This window comes from Trachemys scripta, chromosome 2 (assembly GCF_013100865.1).
Source record: "Trachemys scripta elegans isolate TJP31775 chromosome 2, CAS_Tse_1.0, whole genome shotgun sequence".
Classification (NCBI taxonomy): Eukaryota; Metazoa; Chordata; order Testudines; family Emydidae; genus Trachemys; species Trachemys scripta.
The window spans coordinates 238735004-238759145 of record NC_048299.1 but is presented as its reverse complement, the minus strand read 5'-3'; the positions used below and the strand labels follow the sequence as shown (position 1 = coordinate 238759145).

At 40.0% G+C, this 24142-nt stretch overlaps 2 protein-coding genes across 3 annotated transcripts in view; one reads left to right on the top strand and one right to left on the bottom strand.

Moving 5' to 3' along the window:
• The window catches only part of C2H8orf88 (chromosome 2 C8orf88 homolog), a 52547-nt gene that overhangs the window by 19045 nt on the left and 9360 nt on the right, over nucleotides 1–24142 (top strand). The window contains exon 5 of one of the 2 annotated variants that reach the window (XM_034763245.1): nucleotides 5979–6132. The exons of the other annotated variant lie outside the window; for it this stretch is intronic. Within the exon in view, the coding sequence (XP_034619136.1) occupies nucleotides 5979–6026 (48 nt within the window). The 3' untranslated portion in view covers nucleotides 6027–6132. Of the gene's footprint in view, nucleotides 1–5978; nucleotides 6133–24142 lie in introns of those variants that run through there. 2 annotated transcript variants of the gene reach the window in all.
• The window catches only part of NECAB1 (N-terminal EF-hand calcium binding protein 1), a 129827-nt gene continuing 120491 nt past the window's right edge, over nucleotides 14807–24142 (bottom strand). Inside the window, exons 11-13 of the mRNA XM_034763243.1 lie at nucleotides 19526–19603; nucleotides 18414–18505; nucleotides 14807–15216 (exon numbers count right to left, since the gene is read on the bottom strand). Coding sequence (XP_034619134.1) covers nucleotides 15188–15216; nucleotides 18414–18505; nucleotides 19526–19603 — 199 coding nt within the window. The 3' untranslated portion in view covers nucleotides 14807–15187. The remainder of the gene's footprint in view (nucleotides 15217–18413; nucleotides 18506–19525; nucleotides 19604–24142) is intronic.

Genomic DNA, 24142 nt, shown 5'->3' with positions numbered 1-24142 from the left:
TAACGTTATTACTGTAGCACCTTGAGTCCCCAGTTGGATTGGCATTTTATTATGACAGAATAACTATGGTGCTCCATAGTGCTTCCAGCTGTCAGTTCCTTTGTTGCCTCTTAACAATGGCTGAGGTCTTAACCTTGTTTAACTGTACTGTGCTCGGCTTCTTAGCTATGTTGCTTCAGCTTTCCTTCTTAATAGCTATCGAATAGGTCTTCAGTTTGGCGTGGTATACTTTATCTAATCTCTTCTTGCTGTTGGCAACTTTAATAAATAAGTAAATAAAAAGTCAGTCTTAAACTTGCATTACCCAGGTTTTATCTAAAAGTGTTGTGATTTGGGGATTTCTCAGCTCCCAAATCCTCAAATATTTTTCTGTAGTCATTATTTACTCGTACTGAATATTTCTCTCTCTCCATTTTTGGCCTGCAGCAAACTTTCCATTACAAACGCTTTCCCCATTTACAAACAATGAATTGGCCATGTTTTTGTGAGAATGAGTCCAGGGTTTAAGAACCCAAACTTTTTCTTGGTATCCTCAGATACCTTGTAAAAACGCCACCTTAAACTGGTATAAATGGCATTCAAGAAGAAAGTCTTGTACAAATCAGGATAGACCATCTTTCTCAAGATATCCAACACCTTTAAATAATAATAATATTAATAGTAATAATACCTAGCATTGACATAGCCTTAAGTGCCTTAATATACCACCTTGTTGGAGCGTAGAGGAAGTACGCATTCCCTTTGCATTAAATCCATGAATTAACACCTGCTCTGCTCTGATGGTCAGTATTCCTGCATAAATTCAGCTCTTTCTGTGCCTGTTGGGGAAGAAGTGGATGGTGAGCAGGACAGCAGGGAATGCCACCTTGACACCAGGAGCTGGGGAAACTCTCTGGAAGCCAAATGAATTTGTGCTACAATAGAGGAGGAATGAATTTTTCACATCCTCCCTAGAGAATGCTGTGGCCATTCTATTTAAGAAACCATCCAGTACTACAATGGGGTATTTTTTAAGAATGTGGAGATGACTTCTCTTGTGGTTCAGATGCAAGTACCAATCATCTTCCAGTCAGCAAAGAACAGGCAACAATTTCTGCATACTGTCAAGACACAGACTGATAAACTCTGGGACCCAAGCTCTTAATACTGGCTTCTTGGAGTTTTTTGTGGTATTTGGTGGTGGAGGTTTCTATAGCTGGACTTCTCCGGACACAGTTCAACATCACCTGATTGCATACTTCTGGATTTGCCTCTAAGAAAATCTATCTGCAATGCTGTACTGAGAGCTTTCATTTTTGTGAGGACATAAATCCAAGTTGTGGAAGAAGGCCTGCATATGCCTCTTCTGTCCTTGAAGAGACTGGTTACTTTTACGAACTTTCTCTATATGGAGACAGCCTAGGATCAAGCTAATGCTGCCTTTATTGATGTGACTGTGAGATAAGCTGCAACCAGACACATTTGGCTGTGAGCCCTCATCTGGAGGTGCATTAGAATCTTGCAGCTGTCTGTGGGATATTGTGTTAGTGAACTGAGTTTTGCCCATATCACTCCAGAATCAGGGCACTTCTGTCAACAAGCCTAAGAGCCCTCTTCCTGCTAATGTCTCTAGAGAATAAAGCTTGTGAAGCTTGCTGGTAATCAGGGGTGAAAATTCTGTCAAGTTTCTTGGCATGGGTTTCCCAGCACTGTACAGCAGGCTATGTTCTGCAAGAATATTCTCCATCCATTTACAAGCAAACTGCTTGTCTTTCTCTTGTAACCAAGTATACCTCTACCCCGATATAACGTGACCTGATATAACACAAATTTGAATATAACTCGGTAAAGCAGTGCTACGGGGGCGCGGGGCTGCGCACTCTGGCGGATCAAAGCAAGTTCAATATAACGCGGTTTCACCTATAACGCAGTAAGATATTTTGGCTCCCGAGGACAGCGTTATATTGGGGTAGAAGTGTATATAAGACCCCCCTTAAAAGTATATTAGGCAGCTATTTTGTTTTTTGACCTATTTAAGGTAGACCAGTTTTTCATCAACAACTGGGTTTTTGCAGGATTTGAAGCATTAAAGCCCTATTTTACGAGCATTGTAATCCTGACAGACTGATGGGAGGGTCCTCCTCTTTTTGTGAGCTCAGATCTCTCACAGGGACACTTTCTGGTGGTGGTGACTACTGCTGTTTAGTGTAGTGACGATTTAAACAAAATTCCGCAGGGATATGGAGACATCTTTGAATTTCTTCAAAGGTTATAGAACTCAGTCTTTTATTTTACTTAGTTCACATGCCTATCTCCAGGAGATCCACTTGGAATTTTTCTTCTGAAATCCGTATCCAGTGGGCTGGGCTTTGTATCCAAGAAAACAGTGTCTAAATGACTACATGCATTTCTTTTTGCTACAACCTAGTAGACTGCAACTTCACTGCTTATCTAATCAGAAGGAATGCCTGCTTCTGCAGCCAATCTCTGGTCTGCTTCTGGTCAGGAGACTTATAGAACAGCGATGAGTTCCATGTACACTTTTATGTACTTACTTTTTGTCTTGAAGACAAGTTTAAGGCTTCATTTGTTGGTGTTGGAGAACCTGCACCCAGGGCAGGGGAGTCCAGCAATCTAGTCCCCTGGTTTATTTCTGAATGGTTTCTCTTAAGTTTCTATCATAGGTGCTAACTCCGTGGGTGCTCCGGGGCTCAATCACTGATTGGGGGGGGGGGGGAAGAGGAGTGCTCAGCACCCACAAGCCACAGCTGTTCGGGGGGCCCTGGGGCTGGCCACTGATCAGCTGTTTGGCAGCTGGCGGGAGGTGCTTGTGGAAGGATGGAGAGCAGTAGATAGGGGGTTTTGGGGGAGGGGGTGGAAAGGCGGGAAGAGATGGAGCCGAGGGCAGGGCCTTGGCAAGGGGTGGAGTGGGGGGCGGGGCCTCAGGGTGGAGCAGGGATGGAGCACCCCCCAGGAAAAATAAGTCGGCACCTGTGGTTTCTATATTTGTTTTGTTATTCCTCTATTTTAAAAACAAGACTTATGTACCTTGAAAAAGTAAATATTGATGCCTCTCTACTGCACTGGTTTGTTTTTTCCATTGATAATTTTGTGATGCTACTTAATTGCAGACAGATTCCCTGGAACTTTCTAGTCTACGAGTAGAGCTTTCTCTCAGAATTTCTTTCAGGAGGAGACTATTTACCTATAGCCATTTTTGGTCAACGTATATTTAGCTGTGACGTATCACTTACTCACATCCCTTCAGTTGTTGGCTCTAAATCTCTTTAAACTACACACACAATGGGGAAATACATTTCCAGCTTCTTACTAGAAAATAATTGAACATCAGGGGCACTGTGTTTTTTACTTCAGGATAGTGTGCAGTACATTCTACTGGAGCAAGCTGCTCAGACTCGAACATTGAAGACTCCTTTTGGGAGCCTGTATTCAAGAATCGTGGTATGCTACAGCTATTTGTCTTTGGAATAGAATTCTAACTATTTTCAGCCACCCTTGACTAGTGGAAGTTTGCTCAAAGATTTTGTCCATTTTGGACAGAACAAAGTTCTTTGCCTGCATCTTTTAAAGTTAACAGGTATAAGTTATTGCAAAAACTGCTTCAAATTTAACTGTAGTATTTTCTGCTGAGTAAATTAACTTAACATTCCTCAAATGATCATGGATTACCAGATTGCTTAGAAAAATAATGTAATCTTGTTTCCAAAAGTAAAACAAACTATGTGTGCCTACTTGTTTAAACACTCCAAAGTTTAGTGTCTTGCCAAAAAATTCTGCTAATACACAGTACCAGGCGAGCTATATAAAAAGCTGTCCAAATTGCTGACATACCTAAAGACCATGATCCTTCAAGGAGCTCTGTATGAAGCATGTACCCTAGCAAGAAGCTCTATTGAAGTCAGTAGGATCCACCGGGATGTGCGGGATCTGCCGGTACAGCGCTCCATGCATCATGGGGCCTAAGTTTAGCTGTGGAACAATGCACAATAGTGCAAACAATGGAGATGGAAGGTGGAAAGGAGACTGCTTACAGATCAACTTGATTTAGGTTTGCATGTGCTGAACACATCTTGAAGGCCTTTAGTATTGTTTGTAATCTAAAGTACTCAGTGTAATTCTTCATTTTCATTAGAAATAAGAGTACTTAAATCTTAAAAGGGACTCCTGAAAAGTGATAGAAACCTTTACCTACCGCTTTCTCGGCTATGTTAATTGTATAGATCCACTACAATTCTTGTATGGGAAAGTACCAGTTTTAACATATGGATGAAGAGCTGTGAGGGTGTTCTGATTCTGTTCCACTTTAGTAACAGGGATATTACTGACCCTTATTAGTGGGGATGTTACCCTAAACTCAAGGGCATCTTTTGTTAATGATAGCAGCTGTCTCAAGTGTAAATGCTTATACCATGTGACTGAAGATTTTCAGTCTACTTCAACAGGAGGTTTTATGAAACAATGCAAGAGTAGGTGGTGGTGTATATGCCAGACTTCGAGTGGTGATGTCATGACTTCACACACTTGCCAGATGGGCTACAGATATTCATTCTTCCTTCTGCAAAGTTCATTTCAGTAAGACTCTACTTCACAAGCTGACTTTTGAAGTCTGGCTGTTACCTGGACTGGACTGAAACCCTCTACATATAACTTGTTTTTTTTTTTTCTCTACCACTGATACGACAAGAAACAGCAACTCATTTGGAAATATATTTCAATATCAGATTTTAACCTTCAGGATCACTAAGCTTGCTTAGTTAGAGACCTTTTGGCAGAATTAGCTAGTCTCACAAGTTCTCTATGATTATTCTAGGTGGGCAGTCATGGAATTTTCTGTGTCTGACTGCTATGCCAATGCTGAGATCGTAGTTCAGTTTCATTATTAACCAGTCTCTGTACTGAACCCAATTCTCATGTTCCTTTTCCTTGCCATTCATTTCCAAGACTACCCGCTGTACTCTTAGTTGTTGTGATGTCTTATTCCTTTTATAAATCACTATTACAATCTCTGTTAAAGTCCCTCTTTATAATACTATCTTGCTGTCTGTATTGGTAGCAAGTTTTACTCAGTCTTGTATTTCTGGAGCTTTGCCAGTAGCGCTTTTGTCTGTGGATTTATTTCAGCATATTGTCCTTGATGGGAACTATTTCCTAGTAGCATTTTTTTTATTTGCTCAAAACAGATCTATTGGTTCTACCATAGGCGCCGACTCCATGGATGCTCTGGGTCTGGAGTGCCCACGGGGAAAAAGATAGTGACTGCTCAGCAGCCCCGCTGATCAGCTCCTCTTCATTCCTCTTCCCCCCAGTCTTCCTGCCCCTGGCGGGCCCCGCTGATCAGCTCCTCCTCCTCCCTCCCAGCTTCTCCTGCCCGCTGCAATCAGCTGTTCAGCGGCGTGCAGGAGGTGCTGGGGGAGGGGGCAGGAAGGGGGTTTGGAGGAAGGGGTGGAGTGGGGGTGGGGCCTGAGGCAGAACAGGGGTTGAGCACTCCCCTGGGAACAGGAAGTCAGCGCCTCTGGGTTCTACCATTTACTGGCTTTCATGAATCAGTAATGGATGGTAAGTACCTTCTGAGGTAGCTGTTGAGCAGCAGTTTGGAAATGTTCTAAATATAGGATCCTCAAGTGTTGTTGAATACTGGTCTAAATTTTCAAGTGACTAGTAATTTTTGAGTCTTCATCTTGATGATGTCTTTTTAAAGAGTCCTTATTTTTAGAAGGTGAGTGCTTGGCACTTCTTGATAATTGGGTTCCATTAAGGCACCTCAGATTGGGTTTACAATGACAAGTTGCTTTTAAAAATTTAGGCCACAATTTGAGGCATTTAATTCTTGTTATAATCTCTTACAATCTTCCATGTTTAGTATACATATCTCATTATGAATACTTTTTGTTACGCTTCAATGAGATTTAACTTGCTATGTGTAATTTAAATGACATTTCAAACTTTGAAGTAATTTTTTGGGTCTGTTTGTCTTACAGGAAAAAACTATTTTATTGCCTTATGTAGGAAATGACAGGTCCTTTTGAAGATAAGAAATCCATCTTTTGGACAGCTAACAATGAAGTGGATTAAGGGCCAGATTTTTAAAGGTATTTAGGTGCCTTAAGATGCAGATAGGTGCTTAATGGAATTTACAGAAGCATCTAGGTGCCTAAATACTTAAAAAAAACAAACAAAACCGCCCTCTCTTCCCCCCCTCCCCGGTCATTAGTCAAGAATGCCAATAGAATGTAAACAAATTATAATGGATGTAAATTTGTTTCTTTAATTATCAAAAGCAAGAAGTGTTTTCAGCACTGACAAACTCTGGTTCACTGAATCAGCTTCAACATTTATAGAACCACCAACTTTAAACCAGTATTTCTGACTCAGATTTTGTTTGCAATATTCAGATTTTCATTAGCTAGAATAATGGAACAGAAACACAAGTTGTAGTAATTCTCAAACATGACTTAAGTGTAAGTATATTATTTCTTGTATTTTGAAATTGACTTTGATTGCTTTTCAGTAATTCACACTAACGCTCAGTGCCCTCTTGCATTCTGTGGCTATACTGCTAATTTCTTTCAAGATGTTTAATATCTTGACATTTTGGTTTCATTGAAAGGCAGCACAGTTTCCATAAAACTAGAATATCCACCCAAACAATCCTTGACTATACAGGGGAACTGCCTATAGGGCAGTGGATTTCAGGAACTGCAACACTAACTAGTGTCATCCAATGGTACTGATTTTTCCAAAGTGAAAATGGGAAGTGGTGACTATGAAAAATTGCAAGAATCCTTATCGGAAGTGCATACTAGTGAGAGTCTTGTAGCTGTTTCCTTAAATAAGGATTGCATAATGAAAAGAAGCCTCGAAGTCTTTTAGTTAATAATGTACAGTATTGTTTACATAAGCAAATATAGCTCTCTAAATTGACTAACTTCAAGATAATACAAAAATTATTTTGGTCTAGCTACTTGTAATAGGTTCTGTACTCAGAACTGCAGTAAGGCTGAAATTAATCCTTTCACTCCTGAAATTGGATTTTTCTAGCATCGTTTTTTTTCTAGCAAAGGATGAATTTGAACTAGAAATTGAACCAGAGGAAGGGTTAGATAGAGCAATAGTACTAACATTTTGCAAAGTTAGATTTGTTAAAGATGTGATTAGCTTTTCAGTTGTCTTAATATTTTCTAAACTATGCAAAATAAGGTTGCCAAAAAAGTCCTGGATTTTCTCTTGGTGTTTGTCATCTTTGTTTCTGTACATACAACAGCGGTTTCAGACAATCATTGTAATTCTTTAATGTTCCTTATGTGTGTCAATTAAAATATTTTGTGAGTGCAATCTGTTTGTACACTTATATTTGAAGCACACAGTGCATCAATTTGAAAGCCTTAAATTTACAAAAGACTGAAATAGTTCAACTATAATTGGGGGTTAGAGGTATGTTCTTCCCAGTAGCAACCCTACAGCTAATGCTGAAGGCAATTCCAGTTTTACTCTCATCTCTTCTATCTCAAACTCTTTTAGTGCTGAGATTCCTTAAATGTTATCAATTGTGGATTAGTGATTGGCTATATCATTAGTAAATGGGGAATAATTTTGCAGTGGCAGGAAGACTGATTACTTGACTTAGTAGAATTTTTCTATCTCTGGCATTTGACTCTGTTCAATTCTAGAACAGATTACCTTATCCATTAGAAAGGAACAAAAAAATTGAAACTTCATGGAGACAATTTAAACCAGAATTTAAAGAGCATAGTTGTGTGAAAAGATGTTCCCTATACATAACCCTTAAATGACCTATTATGTGCCCACAAACACAATATCAGAGCACCAGATTATTGGTAACACAGCCATCCACTTGATTGACATCACTTCCTGAAGGCTTGTGGATTTTTTCATCCCAGTAGTGACATGGCCTGCCTTTGCTTAACAAAAAAGGAAATTTTCTCACTAACCTGAAAGCATATTCTTAAATGTACTAATTAAAGCTAAGGATGAGCAAACCAACTCTATCAAAATAGGAAACCAGACCAATTGTTAATTGCTGTAGTTAATAATCTGTACTTGGCTAAGTAATTCATTCAGTACTGACATGTTCTATAATAGACTTGAAATTGTACTGCAGGTGGAAAGGATGGTCTACATTTTACTTCCATCTGTTTTCCTAGCAATTGGTCTTAAACATGCAGAAGGGAAGGACAGATGGTTTTAATGGGAGCATATTTTTCTTGTAAAATTATCATACATCTTGTGGAAATATTTTTGAGATGTTGATATCCCAAATGCTGGCTTAAGTTTAATGCTGAAGTACAGTATTGTGATTGAAGAACTACTTCCTAGTGTGTAATCCATCCCAAATTGTGCTACATACTTTCTTAGTTCCATTCCCAACCCTCTCTACCCAAAACAAAATATAGTTGAAACTTTATCTGACAAAACAGCTCAAGCCAGAAACATGAAATTACTACTAAAAAGTCTTTGAGGAAAAAAGCCTCCATGAAAGAGAATTCATATTTTTAAAGATGTAGATGTTTTAAAGTCTTCCGGTACAAAGTGTCCTACAAATGCTTTCTCTTTTTTCCAATGCCCGTTTTTAACTAGGGTAGAATATTGGATGTGAATGGATGAGAACACCTCAGTGTTTAGTACTGTCTTGTTTTAAATGTCCCTTTCCCTGAATATTTAAATGCAAAAAAGTTTTACATTAAATCCATATTAGGGTGTGAGATCAGCAGGAAGTTTGCAAAGTGTGGGATGTGTGTGGGTTTGAAAAGTTTTGATATATGCATAAAGCTAGTCAGGATTGACTTTTTTTTAATTTGGAAAATGATTCATTAGAGAAGTATTGGTTTCAATAAACTCTCATTGGGAGAAATTCCCAGGTCCAGAAGGAATTTCTTCTCAAAACCAGGGAGCGATACCCCAGGATGGCCAACAGGCTGATGGTTAGGGCATCTGGGTGGGTAGGTGGGGGACCAAGGACTTGAAACGTTGCCTAACTTGGGCAAAGCCAGGACTTGAATGGGAGTCTCTGACTCCCCATATGTATGTCTCTAACACTAAGCTTTTGGCTATTCTGGGGGTACACTCTATCACTCTGTTTTTGCTATACAGCAGAACAAAATCATTTCAAAACCTCAAGTTTTTATTAAATGGAAATGTCTTCTGGCCAGCCCTACTTAAGAGCACAAGTCCCAGTGACATTCAGTGGGGGACACGCTCCAATTCAAATTACTCATGAAAATTCCACCAATGGTTTCTAACAGTAAGTTGGCTTGTTTTAGGTATGTAACTTCCACTGACTTCTAGAACTCTAAACTTCAAGATATTACTGTTACATGTACGCAAGAAATTACTGTTGAATGTGAAAATTAAACTTCACTAGTTAGAGTTGCTGTTCTATTACATAGGTGGGTTCTTAGCTTCAGTGGCAGACGTGCACTTAGGATACATAAGAACACCCGTACTAGGTCAGACCAAAGGTTCATCTAGCCCAGTGTCCTGTCTTCTGACAGTAGATAATGTCATGTGCTCCAGAGGGAATGAATGGAACAGGTAATCATCAAGTGATCCATCCCCCCCTGTTGCCCATTCCCAGCTTCTGGCAAATTAAAACAGACTTGTCAACGTGTACATCTTTTTTCTAAAAGAAATAACAAACCTTTCTACATCTTCAAATGTTGTGTTGGTTTTAGGCTGACTCCCTCAACTCCCCTTTTCTTTAGCAGCTGTAGAATTATGTAGAGGTACTGTCCTTATTAATATTTCATATCTGACTTAAGGGACTGAACTGTTTGGATCCAAATAAGACTTGATGAATACGGTGAAAGTAATATACAGCTTTACTTGTATCCAGTCCCAATACAAATAGCAGGCACATAAAATTTCTCTGAAATATTGCACATTTTCTCTCTCCCCTCCCCACTCAGAACTTTTGGGATCAGCCCAAAGCTGAGGCTAGAATTACCTCCAAAACACTCAAGTTTATGTGAAAGGCCAATAGCTGCCACATGCCTCTCAATTATATTGCTCACTCTCCAGGGGCTGACTGCTCAGAGCAGTAGGGCTGTTTCCATTTGTTAGCATGCGTCTAGGCTCTGGAGTTTACTCTTTTCTGTAGATGCTTAGCTCCAGGCTCTAGTGCAAAATATTCCTAGCCCATGACTGGCTGTGTGGGAAATGGGTTTAGGTCCCAACTTTCTCTGGACAGAGAGGACATCTTTTGAACCCTAAACTGTTGTGGGGGGGAAGAGTGCATATCCCACAATGGCCTATCTTCTTTGCTCAAGAGGGGAAGGGAAAGAACATTCACTACTATATAGTTTTTAAATATTGAGAGAAGTGATAAACAAAATTTTCCCAGCAAATGTTGTTCGTGGAGTCTGCAAAGCTTCATTGTGGGCTCTGACTGTCACTATTGTTGTACTTGGTGGGAGGAGTTCTGCTCTTTTGCAAACATGGATGAATTGTCACAAGGGAGTACAAAAGAATATCATAAGCGTGTAGGGAGAGAATCAGAAAGGCTAAAGCACAAAATGAATTACACCTAGCAAGAGACATAAAAGGCACTAAGAGGAGGTTCTTTAAATACGTTAGGAGCAAGAGAAAGACAAAGAAAAGTGTATGTCCTCTACATAGTGGGGAGGGAGCTAATAACCAATGACATCAAGAAGGTGGAGATATTCATGCCTATTTTGTTTACCTTAACTAAAAAGGCGAGTGGTGATCAGATAATATTAACAAGAAGGGTGAAGGAACACAAGCCAAAATAGAGAAGGAACCAGTTACAGAATGTTTAGATAAGATGGATGTATTCAAGTTGACAGGGCCTGAGGAATTTCATCCTCAGGTACTTAAGGAATTAGCTGAAGCAATCTTGGAATGACACCTACCCCAATATAACGCAACCCGATATAACACAAATTTGAATATAACGCAGTAAAGCAGTGCTCCGAGGGGGTGGGGCTGCACACTCCAGTGGATCAAAGCAAGTTCGATATAACACTGTTTCACCTATAATGCGGTAAGATTTTTTTTTTTGGCTCCCAAGGACAGCGTTATATCGGGGTAGAGGTGTATTAGCAATTATGTTCAAGAACTCATGGAGGATGGGTGAGGTCCACAGGACTGGTGAAGGGTAAACGTAATACCTATCTTTAAAAAGGGAACAAGGAGGACTCGGAATTATAGACCAGTCAGCCTAACTTTGGTATCTGGAAAGATACTGGAACAAATTATTAAACAATCTTTGTAATTACCTAGAGGATAATAGGATTATAAGTAGGGCTGTCGATTAATCACAGTTAACTCATGAGATTAACTCAAAACAAAAATGATTAATTGCAGTTTTAACTATACTGTTAAACAATAGAATACCAAATTTAAATGTATTAAATATTTTGGATGTTTTTCTATATTTTCATATATATATTGTATTCTGTGTTGTAATTGAAATCAAAGTGTATATTTTTTATTACAAATATTTTTGCTGTAAAAATGATAAAAGAAATAGTTTTTTTCAATTCACCTCATACAAGTACTGTAGTGCAATCTCTTTGTCATGAAAGTGTAATTTACAAATGTAGATTTTTTTTTTGTTACATAACTGAACTCAAAACCAAAACAATGTAATACTTCAGAGCCTACAAGTCCACTCAGTCCTACTTCTTGTTCATCCAATTGCCTAGACAAACACGTTTGTTTACATTTACAGGAGATAATGCTGTCCTCTTCTTATTTATAATGTCACCAGAAAGTAAGAACAGATATTTACATGGAACTTTTGTAGTCAGCATTGCAAGGTATTTACTTGTCAGATATGCTAAACATTCGTATGCCCCTTCATGCTTTGGCCACCATCCCAGAGGACATACTTCCATGCTGATAATACTCCTTAAAAAAATGCGTTGATTAAATTTGTAACTGAACTTCTTGTGGGAGAATTGTTTGTCTCCTGCTCTGTTTTACCCGCATTCTGCCATATATTTCATGTTATAGCAGTCTCGGAGGATGACCTAGCACATGTTGTTCATTTTAAGAACGCTTTCACTGCAGATTTCACAAAACGTAAAGAAGGTACCAATGTGAGATTTCTAAAGATAGGTATGGCACTCAACCCAAGGTTTAAGAGTCTGAAGTGCTTTTCAAAATCTGAGAGGGATGAGGTATGGAGAATGCTTTCAGAAGTCTTAAAAGAGCAACACTGCAATGCAGAAACTGCAGAACCCGAACCACCAAAAAAGTAAATCAACCTTTTGCTGGTGGCATCTGACTCAGATAATGAAAATGAACATGTGTTGGTCTGCGCTGCTTTGGATTGTTATAGAGCAGAACCTGTCATCAGCATAGATGCATGTACCTTGGAATGGTGGTTGAAGCATGAAGGGACACATGAATCTTTAGAGCATCTGGCACGTAAATATCTTGCTATGCTGGCCAGATCAGTGCCATGTAAACACCTGTTCTCACTTTCAGGTGCCATTGTATGCAAGAAGTGGGCAGCATTATCTCCTGGAATTGTAAACAAACTTCTTTATATTTGAAAATGTAGAAAACATCCAAAAATATTTAAATAAATGGTATTCTATTGTTTAACAGTGCAATTAATCATGCGATTGTCATTAATTTTTTTAATTGCTTGACCGCCCTAATTATAAGCAATAACCAACATGGAGTTGTCAAGAGAAAATCATGCCAAACCAACCTAATTTCCTTTGTTGACAGGGTTACTGGCCTGGGGGCTAGGAGAGAAGCAGGAGCCATGATATAACTTGATTTTAGTAAGGCTTTAATCATAGTTTCTCATGACATTCTCATAAGCAAACTAGGGAAATATGGCCTAGGTGACATTACCTAGGTGGGTCCACACCTGGTTGAAAGATCCTACTCAAAAAATAGTTATCAACGGTTTGCTGTCAAAGTAGGAGGGTAGAGCTAGTGGGGTCCTGAAGGGATAGACCTGATGCTGTTGCTATTCAATATTTTCATTAATGACTTGGACAATGGAGTGAAGAGGATGCTTGTAAAATTTGCAGATGGCATCAAGCTGGGAGGGGTTGCAAGCACCTTGGGAGACCAGAGTAAAATTCAAAATGACCTTGACAAATTGGACAATTGGTCTGAATTCAACAAGATTAAATTAAATAAAGATAATTGCAGCACACTTCACTTAGAAAGGAAAAATCAAATGCACAGCTACATAATGGGGAATAACTGGCTTGGTCAGGGATCTCAAACGCAAATCACCACATGAGGCCCGAGGGCTGCATCACTTTTCAGACTACGATGCAAAAAGTATAATCAAAAATGAAAAAAAATGAAGAGTAATATAGTATGCTATTAAAAGTCTCCCCCACCCCTGTAATATTTCTCTCTGATTCACCTTTCCTTTCCCTCCCTCCCAGTGTTAAAGGAAAAGGGCTTTTCCCAGTGACTGCTGCTTTCCCCGCACCCTTCTCCCACAGCGCTTCACACTGCGCATGGGATCAATGGGGATGGATTTCAGTGGTGGGTGTGTTTAGACTCATAGACTTTGAGGTTAGAAGGGACCATTATGATCATCTAGTCTGACCTCCCGCATGATGCAGGCCACAAAAGCTGACCCACCCCCTTTCCCTTGACTCAGCTGTTGAAGTCCCCAAATCCTGTGATTTAAAGACTTCAAGTCGCAGAGAATCCTCCAACCCCTTCTCCAAATCCCTGCCCCTTCTCCGCCTCCTCCACTGAGCACACAGTGTCCCCGCTCCTCCCCCTCTTCTCCCGGAAAGCCTAAGCACCGGCGGTAGAAAGCGCTGAGAGGTAGGTAGAGGAGTGGGAATGCAGCGCGCTGGGAGGGAGGAATGGGGAAGGGGGAGTTGCAGAGAGGGGGAGTCAGTGCCTTTGGCGGGCTGCAAGAACTGGCTCTGCAGGCTGGGTGTTTGAGACCCCTGGGCTAGGTGATAGTGCTGCTGAAAAGGATCTGGAGGTTATAATTGAATACCAGTCAACAATGTGATGCAATCATGAAAAAAAGGCTAATTACTTTCTGGGGTGTATTTACAGGAGTGTAGTATGTAAGACAAGGAGAAGTTCTGCTCTACTCAGCACTGGTGAGGCCTCAGCTCCAGTACTGTGTCTAGTTGTGGGTGCCACACTTTAGGAAAGAGGTGGACAAATTGGAGTGAGTGCAGAGGAAAGCAACAAAAATGGTAAAAGGTGTAGAAAACCTGACCCATGAGGAAAGGTTAAAAAAAATGGACATATTTAGTTTCGAAAAAAGAAGATGGGGGGAGGGAACCTGATAAGTCTTCACATCTGTTAAGGGCTGTTATGCAGAGGATGGTGATCAGTTGTTCTCCATATCCACTGAAGATAGGACAAGAATTAATAGGCTTAATCTGCAGCAAGGACGATTTAGGTTAGATGTTAGGGAAAATTTTGAAATAGAAGGATAGTTATGCTCTGTAATAGGCTTCCAAGGGAGGCTGTGGAATCCCCATCATTAGAGGTTTTTAAGAACAGGTTGGACAAACACCCTGTCAGGGATGGCCTAGATTTACTTGGTCCCTCCTCAGCGGGGGCCTGGGCATGATGACTTCTTGACATCCCTTCCAGCCCTACTTTTCTCTGATTCTGTTAATCCTGCTGGGGAGGCAGCAGCCCTTTACTCTTCTGAATGACTTAATATATACATGTATGAGGTTCTGTGCTAGCAGGGAGAGTTGCCAGCATGGAATACACCGCATAGCCTGGTGACTTCTATTTAAAAGAGAAAATTAGAAACTCATGAAAATGGGAATGTTATACCATTTTCTTTGAAAAGAGAACAATGTGGAAGCTTGGAGTAACTATTTATTAACATAAAGATAAAAGCAGTCAAAACCAGTACTTAACACTCACATACACTGACCATTTCTATGAGACGTATTTCTGTACAATAATTTGGCTGCCTTGAGCGCACACACACACACCTGGCAATTTAGCAGGGCCACAAGTGTCCTTACGTAAGCTTGTAAAAATGGTTCACCAAAATAGTCACAAGGAGAGAATATAACACGTACATAATTTTTCCATATTTTAAAATGGAAAAGATTGTGCCTGTGATAAACAATGTTACATCACAGAGCATTAGCTGTAGCACCTATTGACTGGTGTATGGATGCTGTTTGAATGCAAATATAACATTTACCATTACTTGGACACACAATGAAAGCTTCTAGTTGTTGTTCAGGACCCACCATGAAGCTGAAAAGGAAAAAAAAAATATTTACTGACCAATCTTTATTTTATCTTTACAGTATTCCTCTGTCTTCCTCCCTTCTCCCCCAAACCCTTTCTTGAAACCCTAAATAGATTATCTATAATCTATTCTTCTGCTGGTCTAAAGAAATAGTATTAAACTGTTCTTTCTGTGTTCAGTTCCCACCAAAGATAATCGGAGATGTGCATTTTCTAGGACAGAACTTGCTTAATCAGGGGAGGAGAGTGGTAGTCCAGGAGAAGTTGGTGGGGGAGCTGAGCAGAACAGTGGAGGAGGGAGAGAGAGTTTTTAGTGCAATAATTTACACCTTTGTAGTCTAGCTTCTTAAATTCCCAATATTTGCCTTGGAGAAGGAAATTGATCAGAACGGAGGCTTCTTTTCTTAGATCCACCCAACTTTGGCCATGAAAGTCTAGTTTTCTATAATGCTTAAGACTGCAACAGTGGTTTGGTAAACAGTTTGTCCAAATGAATCCCAATCCCACGGCTCAACATCCAGTTGTATGGTACCAGTAACATAGTAGGTCTTCCCTCTAACTATGGTCTCTCCACTGCAAGGCTCTTGCATGGAGGATGGGGGACATAACTGGTGATTGACCTTGGCGAAGATGTACTCTTTCGCAATGCCTTCAAAGCAAGGGTAGCTGAGTGAGGTGTCTGTCCACCTTCTTCATCAGCTGATCTAAAATAGGGTGTGAGGAACAACAGCCTCATTGGGCAAAAGTATCTGGCCCAGGAAACTCTCAGTTGTGATTCCTGCAGATTCCTGTCCCAGTTTTAAATCAAAATCAGTGGTCGTGGACTATTTCCATAAGAACTGGATCCTCTCTTGCAGATTCACTGCCTTTGTACTTCTCTGTAGTGAAAAAGTATTTGGAATCAGTTGATTCCATTGGTCCATCTGAGTCCAAATAGCAGCCTGCATCTCTCTGCCCTCACTTAAGCAGTTGGAATTGTATGGGCAATGAGGTGGAGCACTGTGAATGCATCATGAAGCACTGATCTTCGCTGAGCCAGTGCCGAGGCCAGACTCCTGCTTTATGAACATCACAGTCAGGTACATGAGTGTCAGTTTTGTTGCAAAAAGTGCTCCAACTGTGCTGGGAGTTCTGCCCTTTCCAATGTAGGGTAAGAAGAATTCATCAAAGTTGGTACTAAGCGGTTCATGGCAACCTGATAGAGAGCCTGGAGCAAGTGGGCTTGATCACTGATCTACCATTAATACCCAGTCACATGACATGGGTCAAGGTTTCAAAAGGGTGATGCCCTTGTCAAATGACAGTGATCAGAATCTACTGACTCCACTGGCTAGTGTTGCAAGGAGGATCCCAGATATCATTCCTGCAAACCCCTCACTCTTGTGAGTAGTCCTTATCCTGGTGAGTATATTCCTATTGACATGAACTGGATTACTCACATAAGAGAAGGCTTGTAATCTTTATTGAGTCACAGATTCAGTATGTGACCTTGGAGAAATCAGTTCATCTCCTTGGTCAACTCAGCTGGAAAATTGGGTTAAAAAGGATGATACTGAAAAGCAGTAGCTGTATCTGAGTTGGGCTTTTCTGGGTTACATCAATTACAAAATTGCAGTTGCTAGTAGCAGAGTTATTTCTATTCTTCACTGAGTTTTAAACCGGTCTCAGTCTACATTGTATGTGACTGTAACATAAAATATAGTAATTTCCTTACAGCCATCATTTTTGCTCTCTCTTAAGCCTTTTCTTTTCTTTCCTTTGAATACAAATTTGTATGAAGATCCTTATGCTGCAATTACTGCACTTACTGAAAAACAACTTAACATAGGCATATATATTTCTAAAAGAAAATATAACCTATACATTGTGAAAATTAAACTATGCATATCCTAAATATTACTTTCCTATATTATTTTTGAGTAAGGAATTTATGTTGAGCAATACTCTGGTTGTCATGGTAATAATCTACCAGGAGGAATGCTGTAGACTAAAATCCCAGTTAAAAGGCAGAGTGAATGCTTTAAACATCATGTTTTAAATTCAATTTCAGACTGATCTTTATATTTAAACATTTATAAATTATATATACATTTGATCTGATTTGATGCTAAACATACTTTCCCCAGCCATGATTGGAACACCACTATTTCTTCTATCTCCAACCCTTACTGAATTCCAGTCCAGCTATTGGCACAATGTAGTCTGACGCTATCATGCAGAGGGAAATAGTGCATTATATTACTAAATTATTGAACCAAATTCTGCAGTCCTTTGTTAGGGTTTACTCATTCCTTACTCAGGCAAACTCTCATTGAAGTCAGTGGAGTTTGTGTATGGGAGTTTGCTTGATGGAAAAACCTCAGGATTTGGCCCAGTTACTCTACTGAGAGAAAAAGTGGTCTAGAGGTTAGGCATTGGATAGGGACTGGCCCAATTCCTACAATAGGAGATTTGGGTTCAATTTCAAGCTCTGTCACAGATTTTCCGTATGACCTTGGACAAAGTACTTAATACTTAATGATGCTTGCTCCATTCATTGTTGTTCTTGTCTACTTAGACTGTAAGCTCTTTGGGACAGGAAGTTTCTCTTATAAGGTGCATGTATACCACATAGTACTAGGTGCTATTGTAATACAAATAATATTAATTGTAATTTGGGAATCTTCAGCACCTCAGCTTTTCAGAATGGAGTTTGGAGAAAAGTTGCAGGAAATATGCACAATTGGGTGGTAAATTAAGATCATTCTTTCGGTCAATGTAATACAAGCAGATGCGATTAAATTGAAATCTAGCTCTTTATCAGAAAGCAAACATATTTTCTGCCTAAATATTTTTAAACCAGTAGTGCAAAAACAGTTCAAAGCAACAGGATGTTACTATTTACAAAGGAACTCTTCATATTCTGGATATTCCAAAATACCATATTTGTTAGTTTAATACTTAATTTGTAATAATCTTACCTTTTCTCCAATAGGAGGAAGTATCGTGTATGTTCCTATTACTGATGTGTTTAACAATTGTATTACTGTGTACAAACCCATGATGCTTAATGAAAAAGAAAAAAAAGAGCAGAAGAGAGCAAAACTACAAAAGAGTGTTGAATAAGGGAAAATTCTGCAGTTATTCCACATATGGAACATTCTAGTCAATGGGAAGTCTTCATATTGAAGCAAGTAAAGTATTGTGAAAAACTTGATAATTACCAGGTACTAGCATAGTTGTCATGAGTTCTGGAGTTTCCAAGAAGTCCACGTTACTCCTTTGGAATGTCTTGCTGTAGTTCATTTGGAGATGACTGTAAACATATAAGTGATGAGAATTTAACAAGATTTAAAAGGACTGAATATTTATATGGCTATGAAGAATGCCCAGAAATTCATAATTATAATTTAAAAAAAATCAGAAGGGATATTAAACGTGATTCAGGGCTTTAGTCAATCTCTAACTATTAGAGACCAGGATTAGACCTAATGTATGGGGCATATTATCCCATCTCAGCCTGCAGTGGCATTCTGGCATCTTCCTTGGCAGTATTTGGTACTGGAAACTGAACTAAATGACTCTTTGGTCTGATCCTCTATGGCGATTCGTCTATTCCAATGATGTTGAAGTCCCTTTTCAATTCTTCCTATTACTGTTGAAGGTAAATGCACCTTCTCTGAACTCATTGGACTAGATTCTGTAAGCAGGATATTAGGCTACAGAAAACCCCAAAACAATGGATTCCATCTTCAGATTGGTGGGCCTGATCCTTTTTATAAAACTCAGTTCAGAATAAAATCTCCACCTCTTCCCACTTCCCTAAATCTCTGCCTCCAGCTGGTGGGAAATCCTCTGGGTGTGATATCCTCCAAGGTCCCGAAGAGTGACTGGAAGCCTGCTGGGCTTTTGTGGTAGGGGTGGGAAACCTTGGGGGAAGGCACCAGTGACCACTCACATGCCTAAAGTTACACATGTGCGTAAGTATATTGCAGGACTGCAACCTGTCTGTCTCCTTTTGGCTCCTTGTCCACCCTGCATTAGCTCTCTGCCAGCATCATTCTGATGACTCCTAACTCTGTATCTCTTCACCTTCAGTTTCTGTCTATTCACGTCAGACTATTGCATGTCTTTCCAATAGATATTCAAATAGTGTTTTAAGCTCAATGCAGAAAAAAGCTGAACTGTTATGAAGCATTCTTAATGGCATTTAATTGAAAAGTAGATCAAGTACATTAATGAAAGATATTTATATCTTTATATTCCAATACTTTCATGCAGTTATTTTCTAACCTTCTAAACAACCTGAAATGCAAAAGGTAATCTCACTACTTGCCTATTCCAGGCACTGCTGTTCTCCCAGAACTCATAAATGATGAAGCGGGATTCGCTTGAAAGCTTCTGTATGGAAACACTAAGAGTTGTAGGACAGAATTAGCAAGCCCACTTTTCCCAAACTACTGTACAGTGATTGAACAAAACTCAGTGATTTCTGTAAAAAGGATGTACCTGGATTTTTCCTGAGGGAAAAATACGTGGAGTTAGAGGCATCTGTTTTGCTAATGACTTGAGCTCTTTTCTACTCTTATGTGTGATATACTGCATGGTATTTTTATTTATAGGCTACAGAAAACCCCATATATTTATATAGAAGCAGAATTTTTATTTATAACCTTTAAAATTAGAACTGTTATAATGGACTCTTATTTACAAAATTAATTTCTCGTACTGTTCCAAATGCTAGGGTACTTTATCTCAAAAAGCATGGTTCAGTATTATAGAAGCTAATCCAACTGTGCTGCACAGTAAAACAGCATAATACAGTGTTTGCCACAGAGAGCAAGTGAAGTAAGGACAAGATTTTCAAGAATGAGTAGTGACTTAGATGCCTCAGTACTTATGTGCCCAATTTGAGACAGGTTAAAAGAGTCCTATTATCAGAAAGGGCTGATTACCCACGCTCTGAAAATCAAGCCTCCTGGGTAAGGTGTCTCAGAGTGGGATACCCAGAAATTAAGGCATCTAAATCATTAGTCACTTCTGAAAATCTTGGCCTAAATTATGCTGCTTCACTTGTGCAGGTTCGTTTTCCGGGAGGCGAGAAGTTCATTAAAGCAGGATAGACCTTAGGTGTTTTGGAAGCAAGCAGCCATATGTGGCATAAAGATAGAATGGTCACTGGTCTGTTGCTCATACACTTTTTAAAACTATCTTTTTATCATGTATTTCTGTTGTGATAGCACCTAGGGACCCCACATGTGGAATAGGGTCACATTGTACTAACTACTGTACTAACAAACAACACAAAAACAGTCCCTGTCTGACAGCCCACATTCTCAGAAAAAACTCCCCCCCCCCATGTATTGTCTACTTTTGGGTTTAGTCCTCCAGTTGTCTTAGACAGTTTGCCATGGATTCACCTACCAATCCATGGTGGCATAAAGTATCCCATGGAACATATGCCAATCCATCTGCTTTAGTGCATTCTATAAACCTCATACTCAGGAGCTAGTTTTCAAATACGTAAGTCTTGATATGATTTGTAATTCTGCATTTGGATGCTCAAATTGGCAACTGGATGTGCACTGCAAAAAAGGATACTTATAGATTATTTGAACATCCAAATGTGAGATGTGGAGATTTTATTACTTCTTTGTTTGAAAACTGTGCTCAGATTACACCCTAAACTGTAACAGGCAGTGAATCCACCCTGTTTCGTTATTTCCTGCTGCATGAAGAATAGAACACCGTACACTATGAAGAGGTGGTCAGTAACTACATACTTGTGAAGTAACTCCCTGCTCTCCATGTGTCAGTATATAATGCCTGCATCTGTAACTTTCACTCTATGCATCCGAAGAAGTGAGGTTTTTACTCACGAAAGCTTATGCCCAAATAATTCTGTTAGTCTTTAAGGTGTCACCAGACTCCTTGTTGTTTTAGTAACTACATACAGTAGCACAACAAAATAAAACATCCAGAATGAATCAGAAAGTGACCAGCAGGTGGCACCACTGGCATACCAAATATCTGCTAAATGGGGAAACAAATCAGTTCTTCCTTTTTCTATGTGCTCTTTAAGTTTTATATTTTCAAACAATTTAGGATTTTTCTTATGACAAGCATGCAGTCAGTGTTACTAAAGAATGCTTTGGTATGTTGTAGACTCTTTTTTGTAGCAGGTACCATTCTGGTTTGCTTTTCCATCTCTTGGCCTTGTGTGATGGTACATTTGTCCATAACATAGTTAACCATTCCCAAATATTACAAAAAGTTCATATTTTCTTTCTCCAACTGCATTTCCATATGATGTCTGTTATAGTGAGTCATGTCCATTCCATAGAATCAGCTCTCTCTGATGGATAATTGTTCTGTTGGAATATGTTTTACTAGCTCCAAGCCTAAATTGATACTGTTCTCGCCCCACATTCACCAGGTTTAAAGAAAGCTATTCCAAGAAACAAGTGTTTATTGCTTCTCCAAACCTTGCTCTGACATGAGATATGACCAGTTTATTTGTGTTTAGCTGAAGTTGCCCATTATTATTGTTTTACTAGATATGGTTTCCACTTTGATCTCCCTTACCAAGACAAACTCAGTGGACCTGATTTTTCATCATGCTACAGGTCCTTTGCATTACTTTGCCAAGGGGAAGTAAAGTCAGTGGATCACACCAAACAGGAAGCTCCCCTTTCTTAAGAACAATGCTGGGATGGTACAGCTCCTGGTGGAGTGGGAAAGTCCAAGAATAAGGAGATGTGGTTATTCACTGTTACTAGAACAACAGCCCCAGCCATAGGAAATCAAGTGTAAGTTAGAGCAGCCCTGAGCTTGCTCCAACATATGCTAGGGGCTGACCAGTCCCAGAATTGGTGAATCATAAAGGTAGCCTTTTGTTCCTCATCATGGGTCCTCTCAGCCAGAGCTGAGAATCAGACTCACTATGTTTTTCCTGATCCAGAAGCTGGTATTATAATCCTACATATCTTCTAATGACTTGAGATTCTTTTCCATACAAATTTTACGGTGTTGTCCGCGTCACTCATTTTCTATGGAATCTTGAGGTATAGTGCAGCTCCTCCACTTCTGTCACTTAATGTGTCTTTCCTATATACAATAGAACCTCAGAGTGATGGAAGGAATGGAGGTTGTCCGTAACACTGAAATGTTCGTAACTCTGAACAAAGCACAATTTGGGCTTCAGCAGCTGACACTCCAGGGCAGGCTCCAGCAGCACCTGAGCTCCCTCCTCAGCTCTGGTAGCTTCCTTGCAGGCAGTTTCTTTCCCTGGGTCGGACTGAGTTTGCAAGTTTGTCCCCCTCCCGGCTGGGGGGCTGGAGGTGGGGGGTGAAAGTAGTGCAGACCCCAGTGGTGCTCCTGCTCTGCCTGCCTTGGGCTGGCAGCCCCAGCGTCTTCACCTCCTAGCTGTAAGTGGCTGCCCCAGGCGTGGGGTGGGGGTGGGGACAGGCAGCCCAGATGTGTCTACCTTTAAGTTGCAATACAGGCACTATAGTATTTGCTTTTTTTTTTGGTCTCTGCCGCTGCCGGATTGGTTACTTCTTGTTTCACGTGGTGTCCGGTTGACAGGTCAGTCCGTAACTCTGGTGTTTGGATCTTTGAGGTTCTACTGTAGTTCATTCCCAGGCAAAATAGTATCACATTAAATTTTGTCAGGCTAGAGGGTAGTGATTCAAACACTAGCTCACAGACTTACACAAAATGAGCTAAACATCCTTGCTGTTATTCAACTGAAGATAATTTTGTCCATTAAGTGTTGGTTTGGTAGAATTAGATTTTTATTTTTTATAATTTCAACAAATAATATCAATGTTTAAGCATTTTTTTGTTTTTATTAATTTAAATTTTCACAGTTGTGGGGAAATAATAGGAGATTTGGGAGTCAGACAATAATTATTTAATGACTAGATGTTGAGATTCAAAAGTGAAAGCTTTGTAACTGTTAAAACAACAAATGACCAACATCACCTGTCAAAAGATACAAAGCAAATATCCTTAAATCAATCTCTAATAAGTTCTCATAAGCATTTTTCTTACTTTTCCTATCTGTAATTTTTGATTATTATTGATGGAAATTTTTTGTTGGTCTGTGTGCATATGGTGGAATTGACATTTATCGATAAAAATCTAATCCTTCCAAGCCTAACTGAATTTAAAAAAGCCTCTGGTTTCTACCTTTTTAGTGAAGTACAAGGATGGAATCTCATCCCTTTAATCCAGCACTTCTCAAACTATGGGGCAGGTCTCCCAAGAGAGGTGTGGGAATGTGTCAAGTGAGGTCCGAGCTGTGTGCTTTTATTTATTTATTTTTTTAAAAAAGAACTGTGGCTGTCATCCCTGGATGGCTGGGGCTGGACCAGAAGGGCCTTGCACACCTGGGAGGTGGGGAGAAAGAGGATGGCCAGAGCCCCACCGCGCTGGGGCTGACCGCCAGAACCCCGCCACCTGGGCTCGGACTCTCCTCTCAATCCCTCAAGGGGAGGCAGCCCAGGCGTGGGCTCTTCTTCCCCCACAATGCCTCATGGGGAGGCAGCGGGGCTCTGGCTGTCAGCATCGGGGTGGCAGTGGGGCGCTATGTCTATATCACTTTTCACATTGCCACCCTTCTGTGCTGCTGCTGGCGCAGCACTGCCTTCAGAGCTGGGTGGTGGTATATCTACTTGGGGATGAGGGCATAAATGACTACAGACAAAGAAGGGGAGCCTGAACAAATAAGTTTGAGAACCATTGCTTTAATAAATTCTAATAATAGGAAAAGAAACGCAAATGCCTTTAGTCTAGCATTATGCTTCTATCTGTTTATATATTACTTAGATTGTAAGCTCTTTGGGGCAGAGGCCATCTTGATCTGTGTTTGTACAGCACCTAGCACAATGGGTCCTTGTCAGTGACTATGGCTCCTAGGCATTATGGTAATACTACTACTACTACTAAT